This window comes from Pseudophryne corroboree, chromosome 3, assembly GCF_028390025.1.
Source record: "Pseudophryne corroboree isolate aPseCor3 chromosome 3, aPseCor3.hap2, whole genome shotgun sequence".
NCBI classification, from domain to species: Eukaryota; Metazoa; Chordata; class Amphibia; order Anura; family Myobatrachidae; genus Pseudophryne; species Pseudophryne corroboree.
This window is the reverse complement of record NC_086446.1, coordinates 77077437-77101933: the sequence shown is the minus strand read 5'-3', so window position 1 is coordinate 77101933 and position 24497 is coordinate 77077437. Positions and strand designations below refer to the sequence as shown.

The following is a 24497-nucleotide window of genomic DNA, read 5'->3' as shown; positions in this document are numbered from 1 at the left end:
GTGATAATGTTTTGCTGTCACATCCTTCCTAGCTTTTATCAGCGTAGGAATGACTTCAACCGGAATGCCCTTTTCCATCAGGATCCGGCGTTCAACCGCCATGCCGTCAAACGCAGCCGCGGTAAGTCTTGGAACAGACAGGGCCCCTGCTGCAGCAGGTCCTGTCCGAGAGGCAGAGGCCAAGGGTCCTCTGAGATCATCTCTTGTAGTTCCGGGTACCAAGTCCTTCTTGGCCAATCCGGAACGATGAGTATAGTTCTTACTCCTCTCTTTCTTATTATCCTCAGTACCTTTGGTATGAGAGGAAGAGGAGGGAACACATAAACCGACCGGTACACCCACGGTGTCACTAGAGCGTCCACAGCTATCGCCTGAGGGTCCCTTGACCTGGCGCAATATCTTTTTAGCTTTTTGTTGAGGCGGGACGCCATCATGTCCACCTGTGGCCTTTCCCAACGATTTACAATCAGCTGGAAGACTTCTGGATGAAGTCCCCACTCTCCCGGGTGGAGGTCGTGCCTGCTGAGGAAGTCTGCTTCCCAGTTGTCCACTCCCGGAATGAACACTGCTGACAGTGCTATCACGTGATTTTCCGCCCATCGGAGAATCCTTGTGGCTTCTGCCATCGCCATCCTGCTTCTTGTGCCGCCCTGTCGGTTTACATGGGCGACCGCCGTGATGTTGTCTGACTGAATCGGTTTTGAAGCAGGGGTCTTGCCTGACTTAGGGCATTGTAAATGGCCCTTAGTTCCAGAATATTTATGTGTAGGGAAGCTTCCTGACTCGACCATTGTCCTTGGAAGTTTCTTCCCTGAGTGACTGCCCCCCAACCTCGGAGGCTTGCATCCGTGGTCACCAGGACCCAGTCCTGTATGCCGAATCTGCGGCCCTCGAGTAGATGAGCACTCTGCAGCCATTACAGCAGAGACACCCTGTCCCTCGGGGACAGGGTGATCAGCCGATGCATCTGAAGATGCGATCCGGACCACTTGTCTAACAGATCCCACTGAAAGATCCGTGCATGGAATCTGCCGAATGGAATTGCCTCGTAAGAAGCTACCATCTTTCCCAGGACTCGCGTGCAGTGATGCACCGACACCTGTTTTGGTTTTAGGAGGTCTCTGACCAGAGATGACAACTCCTTGGCCTTCTCCTCCGGGAGAAACACCTTCTTCTGTTCTGTGTCCAGAATCATACCCAGGAACAGCAGACGCGTCGTAGGAACCAGCTGCGACTTCGGGATATTCAGAATCCAGCCGTGCTGTTGTAGCACTTCCTGAGACAGTGCTACTCCGACCAACAACTGCTCCCTGGACCTCGCCTTTATAAGGAGATCGTCCAAGTATGGGATAATTATAACTCCCTTCTTTTGAAGGAGTATCATCATTTCGGCCATTACTTTGGTAAATACCCTCGGTGCCGTGGACAGACCAAACGGCAACGTCTGGAATTGGTAATGGCAGTCCTGTACCACAAAACGGAGGTACACCTGGTGAGGTGGGTAAATGGGGACATGTAGGTAAGCATCCTTGATGTCCAGTGATACATGTAATCCCCCTCTTCCAGGCTTGCAATAACCGCCCTGAGCGATTCCATTTTGAACTTGAACTTCCTTATATAAGTGTTCAAGGATTTCAAATTTAGAATGGGTCTCACCGAACCGTCTGGTTTCGGTACCACAAACATTGTGGAATAGTAACCCCGTCCCTGTTGAAGGAGGGGAACTTTTATTATCACCTGCTGGAGGTACAGCTTGTGAATTGCCGTCAGTACTACCTCCCTGTCCTGGGGAGTAGCTGGTAAGGCTGATTTGAGGTAACGGCGAGGGGGAGACGTCTCGAATTCCAGCTTGTATCCCTGAGATACCACTTGTAGAACCCAGAGATCCACCTGTGAGCGAACCCACAGGTCGCTGAAGTTCCGGAGACGGGCCCCCACCGCACCTGGCTCCACCAGTGGAGCCCCAGCGTCATGCGGTGGACTTAGTGGAAGCAGGGGAGGATTTTTGTTCTTGGGAACTGGCCGTATGGTGCAGCTTTTTCCCTCTACCCCTGCCTCTAGGCAGAAAGGACGCGCCTTTAACCCGCTTGCCTTTTTGGGGCCGAAAGGACTGTACCTGATAATACGGTGCTTTCTTAGGCTGTGAGGGAACCTGAGGTAAAAATGTCGACTTCCCAGCTGTTGCTGTGGAAACGAGGTCCGAGAGACCATCCCCAAACAATTCCTCACCCTTGTAAGGCAAAACCTCCATGTGCCTTTTAGAATCCGCATCACCTGTCCACTGCCGAGTCCATAATACTCTCCTGGCAGAAATGGACATTGCATTAATTCTAGATGCCAGCCGGCAAATATCCCTCTGTGCATCTCTCATATATAAGACGACGTCTTTAATATGCTCTATGGTTAGCAAAATCGTATTCCTGTCGAGGGTATCAATATTTTCTGACAGGGTATCGGACCAAGCTGCTGCAGCACTACACATCCAAGCTGAAGCAATTGCAGGTCTCAGTATAGTACCTGAGTGTGTATATACAGACTTCAGGATAGCCTCCTGCTTTCTATCCGCAGGCTCCTTTAAGGCGGCCGTATCCTGAGACGGCAGTGCCACCTTTTTTGACAAGCGTGTGAGCGCCTTATCCACCCTCGGGGATGTCTCCCAACGTAACCTGTCCTCTGGCGGGAAAGGGTACGCCATCAGTAACTTTTTAGAAATCACTAGTTTCTTATCGGGGGAAGCCCACGCTTCTTCACACACTTCATTCAACTCATCTGATGGGGGAAAAACCACTGGTTGCTTTTTCTCCCCAAACATAATACCCTTTTTAGCGGTACCTGGGTTAATGTCAGAAATGTGCAACACATTTTTCATTGCCGCAATCATGCAACGGATGGCCCTAGTGGAATGTACATTAGTCTCGTCCTCGTCGACACTGGAGTCAGACTCTGTGTCGACATCTGTGTCTGCCATCTGAGGTAGCGGGCGTTTTTGAGCCCCTGATGGCCTTTGAGACGCCTGGGCAGTCACTGGCTGAGAAGCCGGCTGTCCCACAGCTGTTATGTCATCGAACCTTTTATGCAAGGAGTTGACACTGTCGTGTAAAACCTTCCACATATCCATCCACTCTGGTGTCGACCCCGCAGGGGGTGACATCACATTTATCGGCACCTGCTCCGCCTCCACATAAGCCTCCTCATCAAACATGTCGACACAGCCGTACCGACACACCGCACACACACACAGGGAATGCTCTGACTGAGGACAGGACCCCAACAAAGTCCTTTGGGGAGACAGAGAGAGAGTATGCCAGCACACACCACAGCGCTATATAATCAGGGATTTACACTAACACAAAGTGATTTTTCCCTATAGCTGCTATTCATATACAGTTTGCGCCTAAATTTAGTGCCCCCCCTCTCTTTTTTACCCTTTGAGCCTGGAAACTGCAGGGGAGAGCCTGGGGAGCTGTCTTCCAGCGGAGCTGTGAAGAGGAAATGGCGCCAGTGTGCTGAGGGAGATAGCCCCGCCCCTTCTCGGCAGACTTCTCCCGCTCTTATATTTATATTATGGCGGGGGATTTTTTCACATATATAGTTTTTTAGACTATATTATGTGCTGTTTGCCAATGTAAGGTACTCTAATTGCAGCCCAGGGCGCGCCCCCCCCAGCGCCCTGCACCCATCAGTGACCGGAGTATGTGGTGTGCATAGGGAGCAATGGCGCAGAGCTGCAGTGCTGTGCGCTACCTTAATGAAGACCGGAGTCTTCAGCCGCCGATTTCCAGGATGTTCTCCTTGCTTCTGGCTCTGCAAGGGGGGCGGCGGCGCGGCTCCGGGACCGGACGCCCGAGGCTGGGCCTGTGTTCGATCCCTCTGGAGCTAATGGTGTCCAGTAGCCTAGAAGCCCAAGCTAGCTGCAAGCAGGTAGGTTCGCTTCTCTCCCCTAAGTCCCTCGTAGCAGTGAGTCTGTTGCCAGCAGATCTCACTGAAAATAAAAAACCTAACAAATACTTTCTTTACTAGAAGCTCAGGAGAGCCCCTAGTGTGCAACCAGCTCGAGCCGGGCACAGATTCTAACTGAGGTCTGGAGGAGGGGCATAGAGGGAGGAGCCAGTGCACACCAGATAGTACCTAATCTTTCTTTTAGAGTGCCCAGTCTCCTGCGGAGCCCGTCTATTCCCCATGGTCCTTACGGAGTACCCAGCATCCACTAGGACGTCAGAGAAATACCAGGAGGAGTATATCCGGTGAAACACTATATTATATGAGAACCCTGAAGCACTTAGCCCCCCTCATGGTACAGAATATAGGGATAGCAGTCTATGTGAGATACACGGAATGGAAATCACACAGCAGCTATTGGCGCACAAACACAGTCACATATACAATGCAGAAATCATAAAAAACAATAAAACTGCACTGGACTAGCAATACTAAGTAACTGCACTACAAAGTAAAGCTTTGGGAATGAGGGAGGCAGAAAGAAAGCAGCTCCAGGGCGTGAACATTAGCAGTAAATGGTGCCTGGGGCTGGGGGAAGGACTACTGGTCAGAGCCTTATCCCCTTGCTGAACTTCACCACCGAGTACTGCGGGCCTTAGTAAAACGGATTATGAGGTAATCCGACCTGTGCACTTGCCCTGGTGGTCTAGTGGGGTCCCTGTATGGCCACACTGTCCACGCCAGCGCACACGATCCATCTCCTAAAGACCTCGCCGGATCACGATTTCCAGCGGGTCCCACCTGGGGGACCCTCTTACCTCCTCCCTTGATGCGGCCACGCGATCCCGGAGAGATGCGGCAGGTGTGTGTGCTCTAGATGAAGAACCGGAGCCCTCTGCTGTAAGTACCCAGCAACCAGGGCGCGGGAGTATACAGCGCCGCCGGAGGTGGTGAGGGAGCCGCAGCATGATATGTCAGAATGACATATAGCACTGGTAAGTGCCTATGCTGCTGCCCTTGAAGTATTCTATCTTCATAAAAGCTCTTTTCAGGGCTGCCTAGCGCAGCCCTCCCTGTTAGCTTCCTGCACTGCAGGCACCAACTTACAAACTGAGCTCCTGTGCACGGAGGTGCTGTTATAGAGGAGGCGGCGCTATGCATCCTGGGAACAGTCAAAGCTTTTAGCCTGTTGGTGCCTCGGCTCAAGATCCAACTCTACACCCCGATGTTATCCCTGTGGAACCCCAGTGTACCCCGCTGCAGAAATATAGATTTTTTTTTCCCCCCTGTAAGGATATTACACTTATTAATGTGAACGAACCAGGGCAGGTATGAATGCTATGGATCTTGTCAGTCAGTGTCACTTTTGCAAGAACGGACAGATGTAAGAACGGAGGGTCCTGTTACTGTTTTTGCTTTGTAGTTTTTTTTATTAGGGTCACTTTGTAGCAAAAGAGCCACAGTGGAGGACTAAAAGTCCCTCCTGTCAGTGCTAGTAGAGAGGCAGATGGGCCCTTTATTATATCGTCACTCTATAGCAAAAAACAGAATGTGATGGGTTTGCGAGCCCTTCCAATTAGTGTCACTTTAATTTCCTGCATTGAACTACTCATTGCTTTATTTCTAGATCAGATACGCAGCATATGGCCCCTTGGGCACAATATGCAATCATCTTTGATTAAAATGTGCTCTATTTTTTAAGCCATCGGAAAAACTAGGACTTACCAGGTCACCTTGCTGATGGCCAGGATTAAGTAAGGGGCTGATGTTAATGAGATCTAGCGACCGGTTGGAACTGGGTTTCAATGCGGGCCTCCTTTTACCATCACCTTGAGTTGCGTTTGGCACAGAGGAATAATCTGCAAGTGCTTTCTTACGTGGCGGTTCTAAACTCTCCTCACATAGATCTTCTGGTGGGACGTTATGGAAGATAGTCGGGATGGCATCTTTTTTCAACGTCTTCCGAAGTCCGAATGGTACGTAGGACTGTTCTGTGAAATGCTCTGAGCAGATCCGGAACTTGTCGGACCTCTTGCCCTTATATATTCTCTCGGCCATATTGTCGACGTTCTCGATGGCCTGGCCGCTCCGCTCGATGCACCTCAGCCACGTTTTGATTTTGTCCAGACTGTTCGGAAACACATGCAAGACTATATACGGGGAGGAAACCTTCTTTCTCCCAAACGTGTTGCAGCGTTCAACGAAGCATCTCGGCATTTTTTCTTATTTCTGGAGAAGAACAAAATGACCTTATGTACAAATGGACACAGAGTGAAAATATAGGTTTTGTCGGTTTTTCTTTTTGGCATTGAATTTATACAAACGAATGAGGAAGAGCTCTTCAGAGATCACAGTGACTGAAAACTAGGGGCAGAGGGTCACACCACCTGTCCTATTACAATTCTCCAGATAATTGAGGAGAGACCAGTGAAAAATAATCCAGAATGGTGTATTTGCATCAGTCACGAGAATTCTGAGAACTGTATCTTGGCAAGAATGAGAGATTTATTTATTTTTATGGTGGGAGGAGGAGTTGGTAGACACAACTCCTCCGTATTACCATTTAATTAAGGAAACATTTTAAACACGTATGATGACTTTCCATGCACAGAATACGAGGGACGATCCATACAGATGGGAAGGGTAATATTTTAGACCCATATCTGAATAAGTGGCTGTCTTATTTCAGGCCTTTCTCTAGATTGGGGTTGTTTTTCCCCCCAATATTAAATATTGATTTACATATTAAGTAAATTCTACAGTTTGAAACGTAGCTTTATTTAATCATTGCTGAATGACAATCATACTCTGATATAAAATGAGCCAACACCCCTTTATGGGGAAATATACATCTTCTGCTCCCATCTCATCTATGGAGGTTGGATGAATGTGGCTGAGGGGAAATTGGGTAACAGAGGGTGGCTGCTACTGACCCCTCCTTCTAAACGGCAGCATAACAATCTGAAATGACTCCCAGCCTTCCTCCCTATACAGATATTTCCTTATACATCTTTGCTGCAGTGATACCAAACAGACCCTCTTGGTACACGCCAGGCCCCGTGCGAATCTTCTAGCGTCCAGAGTATTTAGGCTTCCTTTTTTCTGAGAACACGTCTTAGTAGCAACACAATGCCACTAGAACGCACAAGGAGACTATGCGGATTAATTTCATATAGTTAGGGGTATTTAAGTGGTCGCAGCTAATGTATTCGCCCCAGGCTTATCCTATTGTCCCGGAAAAGCCAACGTGAGGCACGACTTATCTGGGATTTTGTTTCACCTACCAAAAGCAGGCGAAACAAAATCCCAGATAAGTGTCAGCTTTTTAGGGACACAACCGCGAAAACACACAGGTTTCACTGAACTTGTGTGTTTTCACGCGAGAAAGGATTTTTCTTTTCCGGGCGTCCTAATAGGATTGCCCTAAAGAAAAAAAAAAAAAAAAAAAATACTGGCGAAAAAATCAGGATGGATTGCAAAAAAATTAAATAAAAATAATAAGAATTTACTTACCGATAATTCTATTTCTCGTAGTCCGTAGTGGATGCTGGGGACTCCGTCAGGACCATGGGGAAATAGCGGCTCCGCAGGAGACAGGGCACAAAAGTAAAAGCTTTAGGATCAGGTGGTGTGCACTGGCTCCTCCCCCTATGACCCTCCCCCAAGCCTCAGTTAGGATACTGTGCCCGGACGAGCGAACACAATAAGGAAGGATTTTGAATCCCGGGTAAGACTCATACCAGCCACACCAATCACACTGTACAACCTGTGATCTGAACCCAGTTAACAGCATGATAACAGCGGAGCCTCTGAAAAGATGGCTCACAACAATAATAACCCGATTTTTGTAACAATAACTATGTACAAGTATTGCAGACAATCCGCACTTGGGATGGGCGCCCAGCATCCACTACGGACTACGAGAAATAGAATTATCGGTAAGTAAATTCTTATTTTCTCTGACGTCCTAAGTGGATGCTGGGGACTCCGTCAGGACCATGGGGATTATACCAAAGCTCCCAAACGGGCGGGAGAGTGCGGATGACTCTGCAGCACCGAGTGAGAGAACTCCAGGTCCTCCTCAGCCAGGGTGTGCCCCTGACCAAGTAGCAGCTCGGCAAAGTTGTAAAGCCGAGACCCCTCGGGCAGCCGCCCAAGATGAGCCCACCTTCCTTGTGGAATGGGCATTTACATATTTTGGCTGTGGCAGGCCTGCCACAGAATGTGCAAGCTGAATTGTACTACACATCCAACTAGCAATCGTCTGCTTAGAAGCAAGAGCACCCAGTTTGTTGGGTGCATACAGGATAACAGCAAGTCAGTTTTCCTGACTCCAGCCGTCCTGGAAACCTATATTTTCAGGGCCCTGACAACATCTAGCAACTTGGAGTCCTCCAAGTCCCTAGTAGCCGCAGGTACCACAATAAGCTGGTTCAGGTGAAACGCTGATACCACCTTAGGGAGAAACTGGGGACGAGTCCGCAGCTCTGCCCTGTCCGAATGGACAATCAGATATGGGCTTTTGTGAGACAAAGCCGCCAATTCTGACACTCGCCTGGCCGAGGCCAGGGCCAACATCATGGTCACTTTCCATGTGAGATATTTCAAATCCACAGATTTGAGCGGTTTAAACCAATGTGATTTGAGGAATCCCAGAACTACGTTGAGATCCCACAGTGCCACTGGAGGCACAAAAGGGGGTTGTATATGCAGTACTCCCTTGACAAACTTCTGGACTTCAGGAACTGAAGCCAATTCTTTCTGGAAGAAAATCGACAGGGCCGAAATTTGAACCTTAATGGACCCCAATTTGAGGCCCATAGACACTACTGTTTGCAGGAAATGCAGGAATCGACAGAGTTGAAATTTCTTCGTGGGGCCTTCCTGGCCTCACACCACGCAACATATTTTCGCCACATGTGGTGATAATGTTGTGCGGTCACCTCCTTCCTGGCTTTGACCAGGGTAGGAATGACCTCTTCCGGAATGCCTTTTTCCCTTAGGATCCGGCGTTCAACCGCCATGCCGTCAAACGCAGCCGCGGTAAGTCTTGGAACAGACAGGGTCCTTGCTGAAGCAAGTCCCTTCTTAGCGGCAGAGGCCATGAGTCCTCTGTGAGCATCTCTTGAAGTTCCGGGTACCAAGTCCTTCTTGGCCAATCCGGAGCCACGAGTATAGTTCTTACTCCTCTACGTCTTATAATTCTCAGTACCTTAGGTATGAGAAGCAGAGGAGGGAACACATACACCGACTGGTACACCCACGGTGTTACCAGAACGTCCACAGCTATTGCCTGAGGGTCTCTTGACCTGGCGCAATATCTGTCCAGTTTTTTGTTCAGGCGGGACGCCATCATGTCCACCTTTGGTCTTTCCCAACGGTTCACAATCATGTGGAAGACTTCCCGATGAAGTCCCCACTCTCCCGGGTGGAGGTCGTGCTGAGGAAGTCTGCTTCCCAGTTGTCCACTCCCGGAATGAACACTGCTGACAGTGCTATCACATGATTTTCCGCCCAGCGAAGAATCCTTGCAGTTTCTGCCATTGTCCTCCTGCTTCTTGTGCCGCCCTGTCTGTTTACGTGGGCGACTGCCGTGATGTTGTCCCACTGGATCAATACCGGCTGACCTTGAAGCAGAGGTCTTGCTAAGCTTAGAGCATTGTAAATTGCTCTTAGCTCCAGTATATTTATGTGGAGAGAAGTCTCCAGACTTGATCACACTCCCTGGAAATTTTTTCCTTGTGTGACTGCTCCCCAGCCTTTCAGGCTGGCATCCGTGGTCACCAGGACCCAGTCCTGAATGCCGAATCTGTGGCCCTTTAGTAGATGAGCACTCTGCAGCCACCACAGAAGAGACACCCTTGTCCTTGGAGACAGGGTTATCCGCTGATGCATCTGAAGATGCGATCCGGACCATTTTTCCAGCAGATCCCACTGAAAAGTTCTTGCGTGAAATCTGCCGAATGGAATCGCTTCGTAAGAAGCCACCATTTTTCCCAGGACCCTTGTGCAATGATGCACTGACACTTTTCCTGGTTTTAGGAGGTTCCTGACTAGCTCGGATAACTCCCTGGCTTTCTCCTCCGGGAGAAACACCTTTTTCTGGACTGTGTCCAGAATCATCCCTAGGAACAGCAGACGTGTCGTCGGAGACAGCTGCGATTTTGGAATATTTAGAATCCACCCGTGCTGTCGTAGAACTACTTGAGATAGTGCTACTCCGACCTCCAACTGTTCTCTGGACCTTGCCCTTATCAGGAGATCGTCCAAGTAAGGGATAATTAAGACGCCTTTTCTTTGAAGAAGAATCATCATTTCGGCCATTACCTTGGTAAAGACCCGGGGTGCCGTGGACAATCCAAACGGCAGCGTCTGAAACTGACAGTTTTGTACCACGAACCTGAGGTACCCTTGGTGAGAAGGGCAATTGGGACATGGAGGTAAGCATCCTTGATGTCCAGGGACACCATATAGTCCCCTTCTTCCTGGTTCGCTATCACTGCTCTGAGTGACTCCATCTTGATTTGAACCTTTGTATGTAAGTGTTCAAATATTTCAGATTTAGAATAGGTCTCACCGAGCCGTCTGGCTTCAGTACTACAATATAGTGTGGAATAATACCCCTTTCCTTGTTGTAGGAGGGGTACTTTGATTATCACCTGCTGGGAATACAGCTTGTGAATTGTTTCCAATACTGCCTCCCTGTCGGAGGGAGACGTTGGTAAAGCAAACTTCAGGAACCTGCGAGGGGGAGACGTCTCGAATTTCCAATCTGTACCCCTGGGATACTACTTGTAGGATCCAGGGGTCCACTTGCGAGTGAGCCCACTGCGTGCTGAAACTCTTGAGACGACCCCCCACCGCACCTGTTTGTACGGCCCCAGCGTCATGCTGAGGACTTGGCAGAAGCGGTGGAAGGCTTCTGTTCCTGGGAATGGGCTGCCTGCTGCAGTCTTCTTCCCTTATGGGGACGAAAGGACTGAGGCTGAAAAGACGATGTCTTTTTCTGCTGAGATGTGACTTGGGGTAAAAAAGGTGGATTTTCCAGCTGTTGCCGTGGCCACCAGATCCGATGGACCGACCCCAAATAACTCCTCCCCTTTATACGGCAATACTTCCATGTGCCGTTTGGAATCTGCATCACCTGACCACTGTCGTGTCCATAAACATCTTCTGGCAGATATGGACATCGCACTTACTCTTGATGCCAGAGTGCAAATATCCCTCTGTGCATCTCGCATATATAGAAATGCATCCTTTAAATGCTCTATAGTCAATAAAATAAGAATTTACTTACCGATAATTCTATTTCTCGTAGTCCGTAGTGGATGCTGGGGACTCCGTCAGGACCATGGGGAATAGCGGGCTCCGCAGGAGACAGGGCACATCTAAAAAAGCTTTTAGGTCACATGGTGTGTACTGGCTCCTCCCCCCATGACCCTCCTCCAAGCCTCAGTTAGGTACTGTGCCCGGACGAGCGTACACAATAAGGAAGGATCTTGAATCCCGGGTAAGACTCATACCAGCCACACCAATCACACCGTACAACTTGTGATCTGAACCCAGTTAACAGTATGATAACAAAACGAAGTAGCCTCCGAAAAGATGGCTCACAACAATAGTAATAACCCGATTTTTGTAACAATAACTATGTACAAGCATTGCAGACAATCCGCACTTGGGATGGGCGCCCAGCATCCACTACGGACTACGAGAAATAGAATTATCGGTAAGTAAATTCTTATTTTCTCTAACGTCCTAGTGGATGCTGGGGACTCCGTCAGGACCATGGGGATTATACCAAAGCTCCCAAACGGGCGGGAGAGTGCGGATGACTCTGCAGCACCGAATGAGAGAACTCCAGGTCCTCCTTAGCCAGAGTATCAAAATTTGTAAAATTTTACAAACGTGTTCTCCCCTGACCACGTAGCTGCTCGGCAAAGTTGTAATGCCGAGACTCCTCGGGCAGCCGCCCAGGATGAGCCCACCTTCCTTGTGGAATGGGCATCTACATATTTCGGCTGTGGCAGGCCTGCCACAGAATGTGCAAGCTGAATTGTACTACAAATCCAGCGTGCAATAGACTGCTTAGAAGCATGAGCACCCAGCTTGTTGGGTGTATACAATATAAACAGCAAGTCAGACTTTCTGACTCCAGCCGTCCTAACTATATATATATATATATATATATATATATATATATATATATATATATATATATATATATATATATATATATATATATATATATATATATATATATATATATATATATATATATATATATATATATATATATATATTTTTAGGGCCCTGACCACGTCTAGTAACTTGGAGTCCTCCAAGTCCCTAGTAGCCGCAGGCACCACAACAGGTTGTTTCAGGTGAAAACGCTGACACCCCTTTATGAAGAAACTGGAGACGAGTCCCAGTTCTGTCCTGTTCAAATGGAAAATTTTTAATATGGGCTTTTGTAAGACAAAGCCGCCCATTCTGACAATCGCCTGGCCGAGGCCAGGGCTAACAACATGGTCACTTCCCATGTGAGATATTTGTCAACAGCATGGTCACTTGCCATGTGAGATATTTCAAATCCACAGATTTGAGCGGTTCAAACCAATATGATTTTAAGAAATCCCAACACTATGTTGAGATCTCACGGTGCCCCTAGGGGCACAAAAAGCTGTATATGCAATACATCCTTTACAATCTGGACTTCAGGAACTGAAGTCAATTCTTTCTGGAAGAAAATCTACAGGGCCGAAATTTAAATGTTAATGAACCCCAATTTGAGGCCCAAAACACTCCTGTTTTCAGGAAGTGTAGAAATCGACCTAGTTGAATTTCCGTCGTGGAGCCTTCCTGGCCTCACCCACGCAACATATTTTCACCACATGTGGTGATGACGTTGTGCGGTCACCTCCTTCCTGGCTTTGACCAGGGTAGGTATGACCTCTTATGGAATGCCTTTTCCCTTCAGGAACCGGCATTCAACCGCCATGCCGTCAAACGCAGCCGCGGTAAGTCTTGGAATAGACATGGTACTTGCTGAATCAAGTCCCTTCTTAGCTCCCCGGGCCCTTAGTCCTCTGTGAGCATTTCTTGAAGTTCCGGGTACCAAGTCCCTCTTGGCCAATCCGGAGCCACTAGTATAGTTCATACTCCTCTATGTCTTATAATTCTCAATACCTTGGTTATGAGAAACAGAGGAGGGAACACCTACACTGACTGGTACACCCACGGTGTTACCAGAACATCCACAGCTATCGCCTGAAGGTCTCATGACCTGGCGGAATACCTGTCCCGTTTTTTGTTCGGGCGGGACGCCATCATGTCCACCTTTGGTCTTTGCCAACGGTCCACAATCATGTTGAAAAACTTCCCTATGAAGTTTCCACTCTCCCGGGTGGAGGTCATGCCTGCTGAGGAAGTCTGCTTCCCAGTCGTCCACTCCCGGAAAGAACACTGCTGACAGTGCTATCACATGATTTTCCGCCTAGCGAAAAATCCTTGCAGTTTTCACTGCCCTCCTGCTTCTTGTGCCGCCCTTCTGTTTACGTGGGCGACTGCCGTGATGTTATCCCACTGGATCAATACCGGCTGACCTTGAAGCAGAGGTCTAGCTAAGTTTAGAGCATTATAAATTTGCTCTAAGCTTATTTATGCGGAGAGAATTCTCCAGACTTAATCACACTTCCCTGGAAATTTTTTCCCTGTGTGACTGTTCCCCAGCCTCTCAGGCTGGCCTCCGTGGTCACCGGCATCCAATCCTGAATGCCGAATCTGCGGCCCTCTAGAAGATGAGCACTCTGTAATCACCACAGGAGAGACACCCTTTTCCTTGGATATAGGGTTATCCGCTGATGCATCTGAGGATGCGATCCGGACCATTTGTCCAGCAGATCCCACTGAAGAGTTCTTGCGGGAATCTGCCGAATGGAATTGCTTTGTAATAAGCCACCATTTTTACCAGGACTCTTGTGCAATGATGCACTGACACTTTTCCTGGTTTTAGGAGGATCCCTGATTAGCTCGGATAACTCCCTGGTTTTCTCCACTGGGAGAAACACGTTTTTCTGGACTGTGTCCAGAATCTTCCCTAGGAACAGTAGACGTGTCGTCGGAAAAAGCTGCGATTTTGGAATATTTAGAATCCACTCGTGCTGTCGTAGAACTACTTAAGATAGTGCTACTCCGACCTCCAACTGTTCTCTGGACCTTGCCCTTATCAGGAAAGCGTCCATGTTTCTTTTAAGAAAAATCATCATTCCGGCCATTACCTTGGTAAAGACCCGGGGCGCCGTGGACAATCCAAACGGCAGCGTCTGAACTGATAGTGACAGTTCTGTACCAGGAACCTGAAGTACCCTTGGTGAGAAGGGCAAATTTGGACCTGTAGGTAAACGTCCCTGATATCCAGTGACATCATATCGTCCCCTTCTTCCTGGTTCGCTATCACTGCTCCGAGTGACTCCATCTTGATTTGAACGCTTGTATGTAAGTGTTCAAATATTTCAGATCTCACCGAGCCGGTTGGCTTCAGTACCACAATATAGTGTGGAATACTACCCCCTTCCTTGTTGTAAGAAGGGTACTTTGATTATCACCTGCTGGGAATACAGCCTGTGAATTGTGTGAGGGGGAGACGTCTCGAATTTCCAATGTACACCTGGGATATTACATGTAGGATCCCGGAGTTCCCTTGCGAGTGTTGCTGAAACTCTTGAGATGACCCCCTACCGCACCTGAGTCCGCTTGTACGGCCCCAGCGTTATGCTGCGGACTTGGCAGAAGCCGTGAGGAGCTTCTGTTCCTGGGAATGAGCTGCTTGCTGCAGTCTTCTTCCCTTTCCTCTCCCCCTGGGCAGATATGACTGGCCTCCGCCCGCCTGCCCGTATGGGGACGAAAGGACTGAGACTGAAAAGACTGTGTCCTTTTCTGCCAATATGTGACTCGGGGTAACAAAAGGTGGATTTTTCAGCTGATGCCATGGCCACCAGGTCCAATGGACCGCCCCTTTATACGGCAATACTTCCATATGCCGTCTGGAATCTGCCTCACCTGACCACTGTCGTGTCTTCGTCTGGCAGATATGTACATCACATTTACTCTTGATGCCAGAATGCAAATATGCCTCTGCGCATCACACATATATAGAAATGCATCCTTAAAATGCTCTATAGACAATAAAATCCTGTCCCTGTCAAGGGTATCAAAATTTTCAGTCAGGAAATCCGACCAAGCCCCCTCAGCGCTGCACATCCAGGCTGAGGCGATTGCTGGTCGTAGTATAACACCAGTATGTGTGTATATACTGTTATGATATTTTCCAGCTTCCTATCAGCTGGCTCCTTGAGGGCGGCCGTATCTGGAAACGGTAACGCCATGTTTTTTATAAGCGTGTGAGCGCCTTATCCACCCTAAGGTGTGTTTTCCAACTCGCCCTTACTTCTGGCGGGAAAAGGGTATACCGCCCATAACTTTCTGTCGGAGGAACCCCACGTATCATCACACACTTCATTTAATTAATCTGATTCAGGCAAAACTACAAGTAGTTTATTCCCACCCTACAAAATACCCTTATTTGTGGTACTTGTGGTATCAGAAATACGTAACACCTCCTTCATTGCCCTTAACATGTAACTTGTGGCCCTAAAGGAAAAATACGTTTGTTTCTTCACCGTCGACACTGAGGTCAGTGTCCGTGTCAGTGTCTGTCGACCGACTGAGGTAAATGGGCGTTTTTACAAGCCCCTGACGGTGTCTGAGACGCCTGGACCGATACTAATTTGTCCGCCGGCTGTCTCATGTCGTCAACCGGCTTGCAGCGTGTTGACATTATCACGTAATTCCATAAGTAAGCCATCCATTCTGGTGTCGACTCCCTAGAGAGTGACATCACCATTACAGGCAATTTTCTCCGTCTCCTCACCAACATTTTCCTCATACATGTCGACACACACGTACCGACCTACAGCACACACACACAGGGAATGCTCTGATAGAGGACAGGACCCACTAGCCCTTTGGGGAGACAGAGGGAGAGTTTGCCAGCACACACCAAAAGCGCCATAATGTATATAACAACCCTAGAAGGTGTTGTTTCTATATATGGGCTCTTAATATATAATTATATCGCCAATTTATGCCCCCCTTCTCTTTAACCCTGTTTCTGTAGTGCAGGGGAGAGTGGGAGCCTTCCTCACCAGCGGAGCTGGTCAGGAAAATGGCGCTGAGTGCTGAGGAGAATAAGCTCCGCCCCTTTCACGGCGGGCTTTTCTCCCGGTTATTAGGAAAACTGGCCTGGGTTAAATACATACATATAGCCTTAATGGCTATATGTGATGTATTTATTTGCCTCTAAGGTAATCTATATTGCTGCCCAGGGCGCCCCCAGCAGCGCCCTGCACCCTCCGTGACCGAGATCAGTGAGCCGTGTAGCAACAATGGCGCACAGCTGCAGTGCTGTGCGCTACCTTCATGAAGACTGAGGAGTCTTCTGCCGCCTGTTTCCGGACCTCCGTTCTGCCGTTCTTCAGCGTCTGTAAGGGGGATCGGCGGCGCGGCTCCGGGACGAACCCCAGGCTGACCTGTGTTCCGACTCCCTCTGGAGCTCAGTGTCCAGTAGCCTAAGACTTCAATCCTCCTGCACGCAGGTGAGTTGCAAGTCTCTCCCCTAAGTCCCTCGTTGCAGTGATCCTGTCGCCAGCAGGAATCACTGATTAGAAACCTAAAAAAAAACTTTTCTAAACAGCTCTTTAAGAGAGCCACCTAGATTGCACCCTCTCGGACGGGCACAAAAACCTAACTGAGGCTTGGAGGAGGGTCATGGGGGGAGGAGCCAGTACACACCATGTGACCTAAAAGCTTTTTTAGATGTGCCCTGTCTCCTGCGGAGCCCGCTATTCCCCATGGTCCTGACGGAGTCCCCAGCATCCACTAGGACGTTAGAGAAAATACTGTCCCTGTCAAGGGTATCAATATTTCCAGTCAGGGAATCCGACCAAGCCACCCCAGCGCTGCCCATCCAGGCTGAGGCGATCGCTGGTCGCAGTATAACACCAGTATGTGTGTATATACTTTTTAGGATATTTTCCAGCCTCCTATCAGTTGGCTCCTTGAGGGCGGCCGTATCTGGAGACGGTAACGCCACTTGTTTTGATAAGCGTGTGAGCGCCTTATCCACCCTAAGGGGTGTTTCCCAACGCGCCATAACTTCTGGCGGGAAAGGGTATACCGCCAATAATTTTCTATCGGGGGAAACCCACGCATAATCACACACTTCATTTAATTTATCTGATTCAGGAAAAACCACATGTAGTTTTTTCACACTCCACATAATACCCTTTTTTGTGGTACTTGTAGTATCAGAAATATGTAACATCTCCTTCATTGCCCTTAACAAGTAACGTGTGGCCCTAAAGGAAAATACGTTTGTTTCTTCACCGTCGACACTGGAGTCAGTGTCCGTGTCTGTGTCGACCGACTGAGGTAAAAGGACGTTTTAACGCCCCTGACGGTGTTTGAGACGCCTGGACAGGTACTAATTGGTTTGCCGGCCGTCTCATGTCGTCAACCGACCTTGCAGCGTGTTGACATTATCACGTAATTCCTTAAATAAGCCATCCATTCCGGTGTCGACTCCCTAGAGAGTGACATCACCATTACAGGCAATTGCTCCGCCTCCTCACCAACATCGTCCTCATACATGTCGACACACACGTACCGACACACAGCACACACAAGGGAATGCTCTGATAGAGGACAGGACCCCACTAGCCCTTTGGGGAGACAGAGGGAGAGTTTGCCAGCACACACCAAAAACGCTATAATTATACAGGGACAACCTTTATATAAGTGTTTTTCCCTTATAGCATTTTAATATATATAGTCATATCGCCAAATAAGTGCCCCCCCTCTCTGTTTTAACCCTGTTTCTGTAGTGCAGTGCAGGGGAGAGCCTGGGAGCCTTCCCACCAGCATTTCTGTGAGGGAAAATGGCGCTGTGTGCTGAGGAGAATAGGCCCCGCCCCCTTTTCGGCGGGCTTCTTCTCCCGTTTTTCTGAGACCTGGCAGGGGTTAAATACATCCATATAGCCCCCAGGGGCTATATGTGATGTATTTTTAGCCAGAATAAGGTACTATCATTGCTGCCCAGGGCGCCTCCCCCAACGCCCTGCACCCTCAGTGACCGCTGCTATGAAGTGTGCTGACAACAATGGCGCACAGCTGCAGTGCTGTGCGCTACCTTATGAAGACTGAAAAGTCTTCTGCCGCCGGTTTCTGGACCTCTTCACTTTTCGGCATCTGCAAGGGGGTCGGCGGCGCGGCTCCGGGACGAACCCCAGGGTGAGACCTGTGTTCCGACTCCCTCTGGAGCTAATGGTGTCCAGTAGCCTAAGAAGCCAATCCATCCTGCACGCAGGTGAGTTCACTTCTCTCCCCTAAGTCCCTCGATGCAGTGAGCCTGTTGCCAGCAGGACTCACTGAAAATAAAAAAAACCTAACAAAACTTTTACTCTAAGCAGCTCTTTAGGAGAGCCACCTAGATTGCACCCTTCTCGGCCGGGCACAAAAATCTAACTGAGGCTTGGGGGAGGGTCATAGGGGGAGGAGCCAGTGCACACCACCTGATCCTAAAGCTTTTACTTTTGTGCCCTGTCTCCTGCGGAGCCGCTATTTCCCCATGGTCCTGACGGAGTCCCCAGCATCCACTTAGGACGTCAGAGAAATATATATATTCTCCACACCTGCTTATTTTATGTCGGTAATTGGATACCACCCATTGTGTGTAACGTAAGGAGGGTATGCACTAGGCGACATGCTCGATGAGCGACGTCGCCTAGTTTTTCCCCACCTTGGCCTGCGTGGTCGGCAGCAGGGAGTACACACTGAACTATATGACAACCATATTGCTCAGTGACGTCACGCAGCGTCTGGGCCGTGCATGCAGCTCTTGGATGACAGTCCAGATTGATCTGCCTGCACGTCCAACAGCGAGGGCCGGGGACGCGCATCGCTGGCCGGCGGCGGCACACACTTGCAGAGAAAATGAGCGACGTTGCTCTGGAAGAATGAAAAGGAGCGGCGTCGCTCATTTTCTCGGCAAATGTGTATGCACCTTGAGTCTCTGAATCTGTATACGAAGTGCTACAACGTAGCAGCAGCAGCTTTTCTCCAAGTTCTGTTCCATATACAGAATCACACACAATATACAAGTAGCATATATCACATTAATCAGCAGTCTCCTCGTGCGTACTAGTCGCATTGCGTTGTGACAGAGAAGCATTTTAGGTTGAAAAAAAATAAAAAAAGACGCCAGGTGTTATCAGAGTTGCACGGGACCTAGCAGCTCACTCACACCCGGCATCTGCCGCTGCACAAGGACACATCTGTACGTCAGTCCGTTCAGCAGGCATTTGGTCTCTAGGTCGACGAGTCAAAAGGTCCACATGAGTTTTTCAATTTTTTTTTCTTTTTTTGACCTTCTTCATACTTAATGATCCACGCGGACTATGGTTGGGAATAGTAGCCAGTGCCGAGCGCAGCTAGGCACCTTGCCCGAAGCATGGTGAGCAAAGTGAGCCCTGCAAGAGGACACGGTGCACTAATTGGGGTTCCTGGTCACTGTACTGAGAAAACGACACCAAAAAAAAATCATTAAAAACTCATGTCGACTTTTTGACCCGTCGACCAATGTACACCATGTTGACATAGAGACCCTGTCGACCAATAGTGGTCGACCTTGCATACCACACCCTGTTCAGCAGTGTGCTTGAACACAGGAGGTAGTTTCCAAGTACTGGTAATGAGGCTCTGCCTAAGCTTTCCAACCAACTTCACTGGGCCTAATTCAGATCTGACCATAGCAGCAACTTTGTTAGTTAATGGGCAAAACCATGTGCACTGCAGGGGAGGCAGATGTAACATGTGCAGAGAGTTAGATTTGGGTGGGGTGTGTTCAAACTGAAATCTAAATTGCAGTGTAAAAATAAAGCAGCCAGTATTTACTCTGCACAGAAACAATATAACCCACCCAAATCTAACTCTCTCTGCACATGTTATATCTGCCCCACCTGCAGTGCACATGGTTTTACCCATTAGCTAACAAATTTGCTGCTGCAATGAGATCTGAATTAGGCCCATTATGTAAACCCATGGGGCCATGGATAGCAGCAGATTCAGGAACAGGTACTGTGAGCCGGGAATTATTACAAAACTCAGTGGTGATGCTTTATAGGTTCATTTTAGACTAACCCTACAACGCACCCAACAACTACCTGTGCCCCTCTCCCTTCGGTAGCTCTCCTGGCCCTGAATCTCCTGTAGGCATATCTGTCTATTGTAGCTAGTTATTCAGGCAAGCCTGACTAATCACAGCCGATACTGAACATATCAACATACATATGTACATAATATGCTTTCTACACAAACACATGGAAGAAACCCATAATGGCTTGGAGATGCATTTCTGCATGCGGGACGACTGATATCGGGTGGTCTTCAGTATGCCGGCTGTCGGGATCCCGGCGCACAGTATACCGGCGCCGGAATCCCGACAGCCGGCATACCGACACTTATTCTCCCTCTTGGGGGTACACGATCCCCCTGGAGGGAGAATAAAATAGCGTGGCGCACGTAGCGTGCCACCAGCGTGGCGAGCCCGCAAGGGGCTCATTTGCGCTCGCCACACTGTCGGTAAGCCGGCGGTCGGGCTCCCGGCGCCTGTATGCTGGTCACCGGGAGCCCGACCGCCGGCATACCATACCACACCCCTGATATCATGTAGGGCGAGAATGTGTTTGTGATTTATGTGGGAAAGATGAAATACGACCATGCGTGAGGATTGGTGCAGAGAAACTCGCAGACCACACTCCTACATGTTGGTTACTTCACTCCGTCTGACAGCATAATGGGGGTCATTCCAAATTGATCGTAGCTGTGCTAAATTTAGAACCGCTACAATCATCCGCCCCGCATGTCAGTGCCGCCCCCCCCCCCCCCCCCGCACAAGTACAAAAGCATCGCACTGCGGCCATGCTTTTGTACCTGAAGAGTAACTCCCGGCCAGCGCAGCTCCTGCGGCTGGCCAGGAGTTACTCGTCGCTGTCCCAGGTCGCAGCGGCTGCGTGTGACGTCACGCGGCCGCTGTGGCCTGCAGGGTCGGGCCACACCTGCGTCGTCCGGACCCTGCCCCGAAAACTGCAGCCAGACGCCGCCGTTCCGCCCCCTCCCGCCCAGCGACCACCTCTGCCTGTCAATCAGGCAGAGGCGATCGCTAGGTAACGGCGGCCTTCGGCCGGCACATGCGCAGTTCCGACCCGATCGCTACGCTGCGAACTGCAGCGTACAATCGGGTCGGAATGACCCCCAATGTGTCACTGATTACGTCCCAAACTTACACAATTGGTGCTTTGTTCCCAAGTCATGCCTACCACTCATCATAACCTCCTGTCCTAGAGTGCCCTCTCCCCATCACTAACCATCACCTGCAGAGCAACACGGCTCATTCCACCCCCTCATCCTCTCCAATAAGACCTGCTCTCTTATCATTACCGGTTCTATACCCACTTATATGTATAACAAACACTAATTACTCCAGTATGTTCCCTCACCATTACAACCCAGCATCTGTAGAGCATCAGTAGGATCATGACACCCCCATCTTCCTTCCTATTCAATACATTTAAACAGTACACTTCCCATACTTGCCAGTGACATAGGGGGGTATTCAATTGAAGTCGGAAACTGACTTTTTCTTTTTTCTTTCTTAAGGGTAGGAAGGGGTTCCGAACTATTCAATCCTTTCCAACAAGTCAGCAATTCCGACTTCTCGGAAAGCACGTGGATCGGCGAACTAGCCGAGGATCCACGTGTTTTGTAGGTTTACGCTGCCAAATCCGACAATGTCAATCCGACTTTAAAAAAAGTTGGATTGGCATTGTCATGAACGGCCAAATCTGACATTGAATACTCAGATGTCGGATCCTTTCCGTCGGAAAGGATCCGACAACTATTGAATACACCCCATACTATCTAATAATTATGCCTTCACATTACCATCTCCCAACGGGATGTAGTTGTGTGACCGGCGGTCAGGAGACCAACAGTCACAATACAGTCGCCGGGATCTTGCACCCTAACAATCACGATAGTCGACACGCCGGCTAACAGGGACTATCCCCACTCCACAACACCCACAGAGTTGGAATAGAACCTGGGGCAACCACAGCTCGCCACAGAGTCTGCAAGCTGCTTCGTTGTGCTCACCGCCCCCCGATCATCTCGGATTCCGGCGTCGATATGGTGAGCAGCGGTCTACTGACCGCCGGTCACACATACCTAACCCCTCCCAACCACAGACTGATCATAGAGCTCATCGCACTGCCTTTTCCTATGGTTGAGGCTAGATCCAAGTCGCCTAAGGGACCTTTTCCGTCAGGGGGAGGAGCCACGACACAAGGGGGAGGAGCTAGGCCAGCGGGACAGTTGCTCTAGTATCCACAAAACCAACTATTACCTTTAGTAATTAGGTGGCGAGCTAAACGAGCCACCGTGCCCGAAGCGTGGCGAGTGAAGCGAGCCCGCGAGGGTACTTTTCGGGTACCTTGTTCGGCCGTAGCTCCTCCCCCTGGTGACGGGTCTCCTCCCCTAGGTACGTCACAAGGTCCCCTCTCCCACTCCGATATAGAATCAACCCTTTTCCTATCCCATGCTCCTGTACACTCCTCCAACATAAGCTTACCAGTATTATGCCCCCAAAATATTCACACCTACCACCTCCACGCCATTGGCACTACCAACTACAGAACATACCATGGATCATCACGCCTCTCATCCTATCCTTCTCAGCCCTATTTTAGATTTTGTTAGTACTATGCCCCCTAATATCATACCAACCAACCATTATTACCTCTCCCGCATTCCTGTATTCTGTGGGGTCTATGTACTAAGCCTTGGATAGAGATTAGGTAGGGGTGGGTACACAAAGGTAGATATATCTGCAGATTAATGGATCTGCAGATATATCTATAGACGGACAAAGCAGTGTGCTGATCCGTCGTGACTTGCGTCACGAACTGGGCGGGCATTTACATGCGCCCGCCCAGTTGAACCGTCAATCACCACCAGCTGCTGCAGGAGGTGTACGGACGGTTCTGTTCACACATACCTAAAACCCGGGTCGCTGCGCGTTCACATGCAAATAGCAGCTGGTCGCACCCTCTCTCCTGATGCTGTGCTTGAATAGACCCCCGTCATCTATCATTACCACTGAATGTTCATACCTAATCCCTATTACCATAACCCACTCCTGTATACCACCTACACGTGACCAGCCACTGCCTGCAGAGTATCACACAGTTCCCCGCGCCTCGCCTCATATCTCATCCTTCCACGCGCCCCACTTCTCCGTTACTACCAGCGATATCCCACCTATTACCCATACCTGGCTCCATTACCACCTTGGTTGTGTCTATGTTGCCTTCGTGCAAAGGACCTGGACCTGACAAAACGAGTGGGCAGGAGAGAACTTCCGCCCTTACAGCTCCTAAATGTTTTCTTCATTCTCCGTTCGTTTGGGGTATTTCTTTTTTTCTATGCAGCATTGGACGCTCGCCACGCATCGGGCTCGGTGTCTCGCTTCGCTCGCCACACTTTTCTATTCCAAATAGATTGTGACATGGACCCAGGGGGTTATGGGAAAGGTCCTCTGCACGAAGAGAATCTAGACGCTACCTTACACCCCCGAATTCCTTACCCATCTCTCACCCCACTATCTGTGGGGCATCACACCACACCCGCTCTTTGCATCCTGTGCTCCTATATGCCCCCACACTTCTACCCCGCCCCCACATTCTCACCCCTGCCCCAATAACCCCATCCTCAGTGCTGAATCAGCACCTCCCCACTCCCCAATTACATTGCACCCCTGCAGTGCTGTCCCTTGTCTCATCTTCTAATACTGGATAAAGAAACCCTGTAGAAATAATACTGCAATACTACAACACAGTAACAATACCAGTCTGGCACTGCCTTGTAGCAATGCTGTATGAGCGCTGCAGGGACACTGGCATGATAACGCAATATACTACAATGGCGCTAATGCTTCCCTAGCAATACTCGCCTCACGCCCCTCCGTCGGCCTCGGTATATCGCAACACAGTGAATTTATACGGCAGATGATCGGGACCGGTTGCTACGGGGCCCCCCGTCCCTGGAAACCGTTCTGCGCGGACCGGAACTTCCGGGTCAGACAGCCGACTGCCGAGATCAAGTGGCCCCCCTGCACCAATCGCAGCGCGGCGTAGGCACACTCCCGCCCTGCCAATCATACCAGGCTCGAGTGGGCCTGTTAGGGATAGGGAAGGCCTGCTGTGTGTCAGTGCTCTGCTGTAAGTCTATTGTGTGTCCTCCATTGGCGTGTCATGTGTCTTCTGTATACCCTCTCTCCTTTTCATAGGGCTCTCCCGTAGAGAGAGAGAGTGAGAGTGTGTGTGTGTGTATAGATAGATCTCTCTATCCCTCTATGAATATATGGCTCTAACTATCGGATGGCG

At 49.5% G+C, this 24497-nt stretch overlaps 1 protein-coding gene across 2 annotated transcripts in view; it reads right to left on the bottom strand.

Moving 5' to 3' along the window:
* LOC135054791 (oocyte zinc finger protein XlCOF7.1-like) overlaps positions 1 to 24209 on the bottom strand; it is a 66408-nt gene extending 42199 nt beyond the window's left edge. The window contains exons 1-2 of one of the 2 annotated variants that reach the window (XM_063958122.1): positions 24065 to 24209; positions 5665 to 6168 (exon numbers count right to left, since the gene is read on the bottom strand). In XM_063958122.1, the coding sequence (XP_063814192.1) occupies positions 5665 to 6156 (492 nt within the window). In that variant the 5' untranslated portion in view covers positions 6157 to 6168; positions 24065 to 24209. The remainder of the gene's footprint in view (positions 1 to 5664; positions 6169 to 24064) is intronic. The other variant, XM_063958121.1, reaches the window with a different exon arrangement.
* Positions 24210 to 24497: the final 288 nt, after the last annotated feature.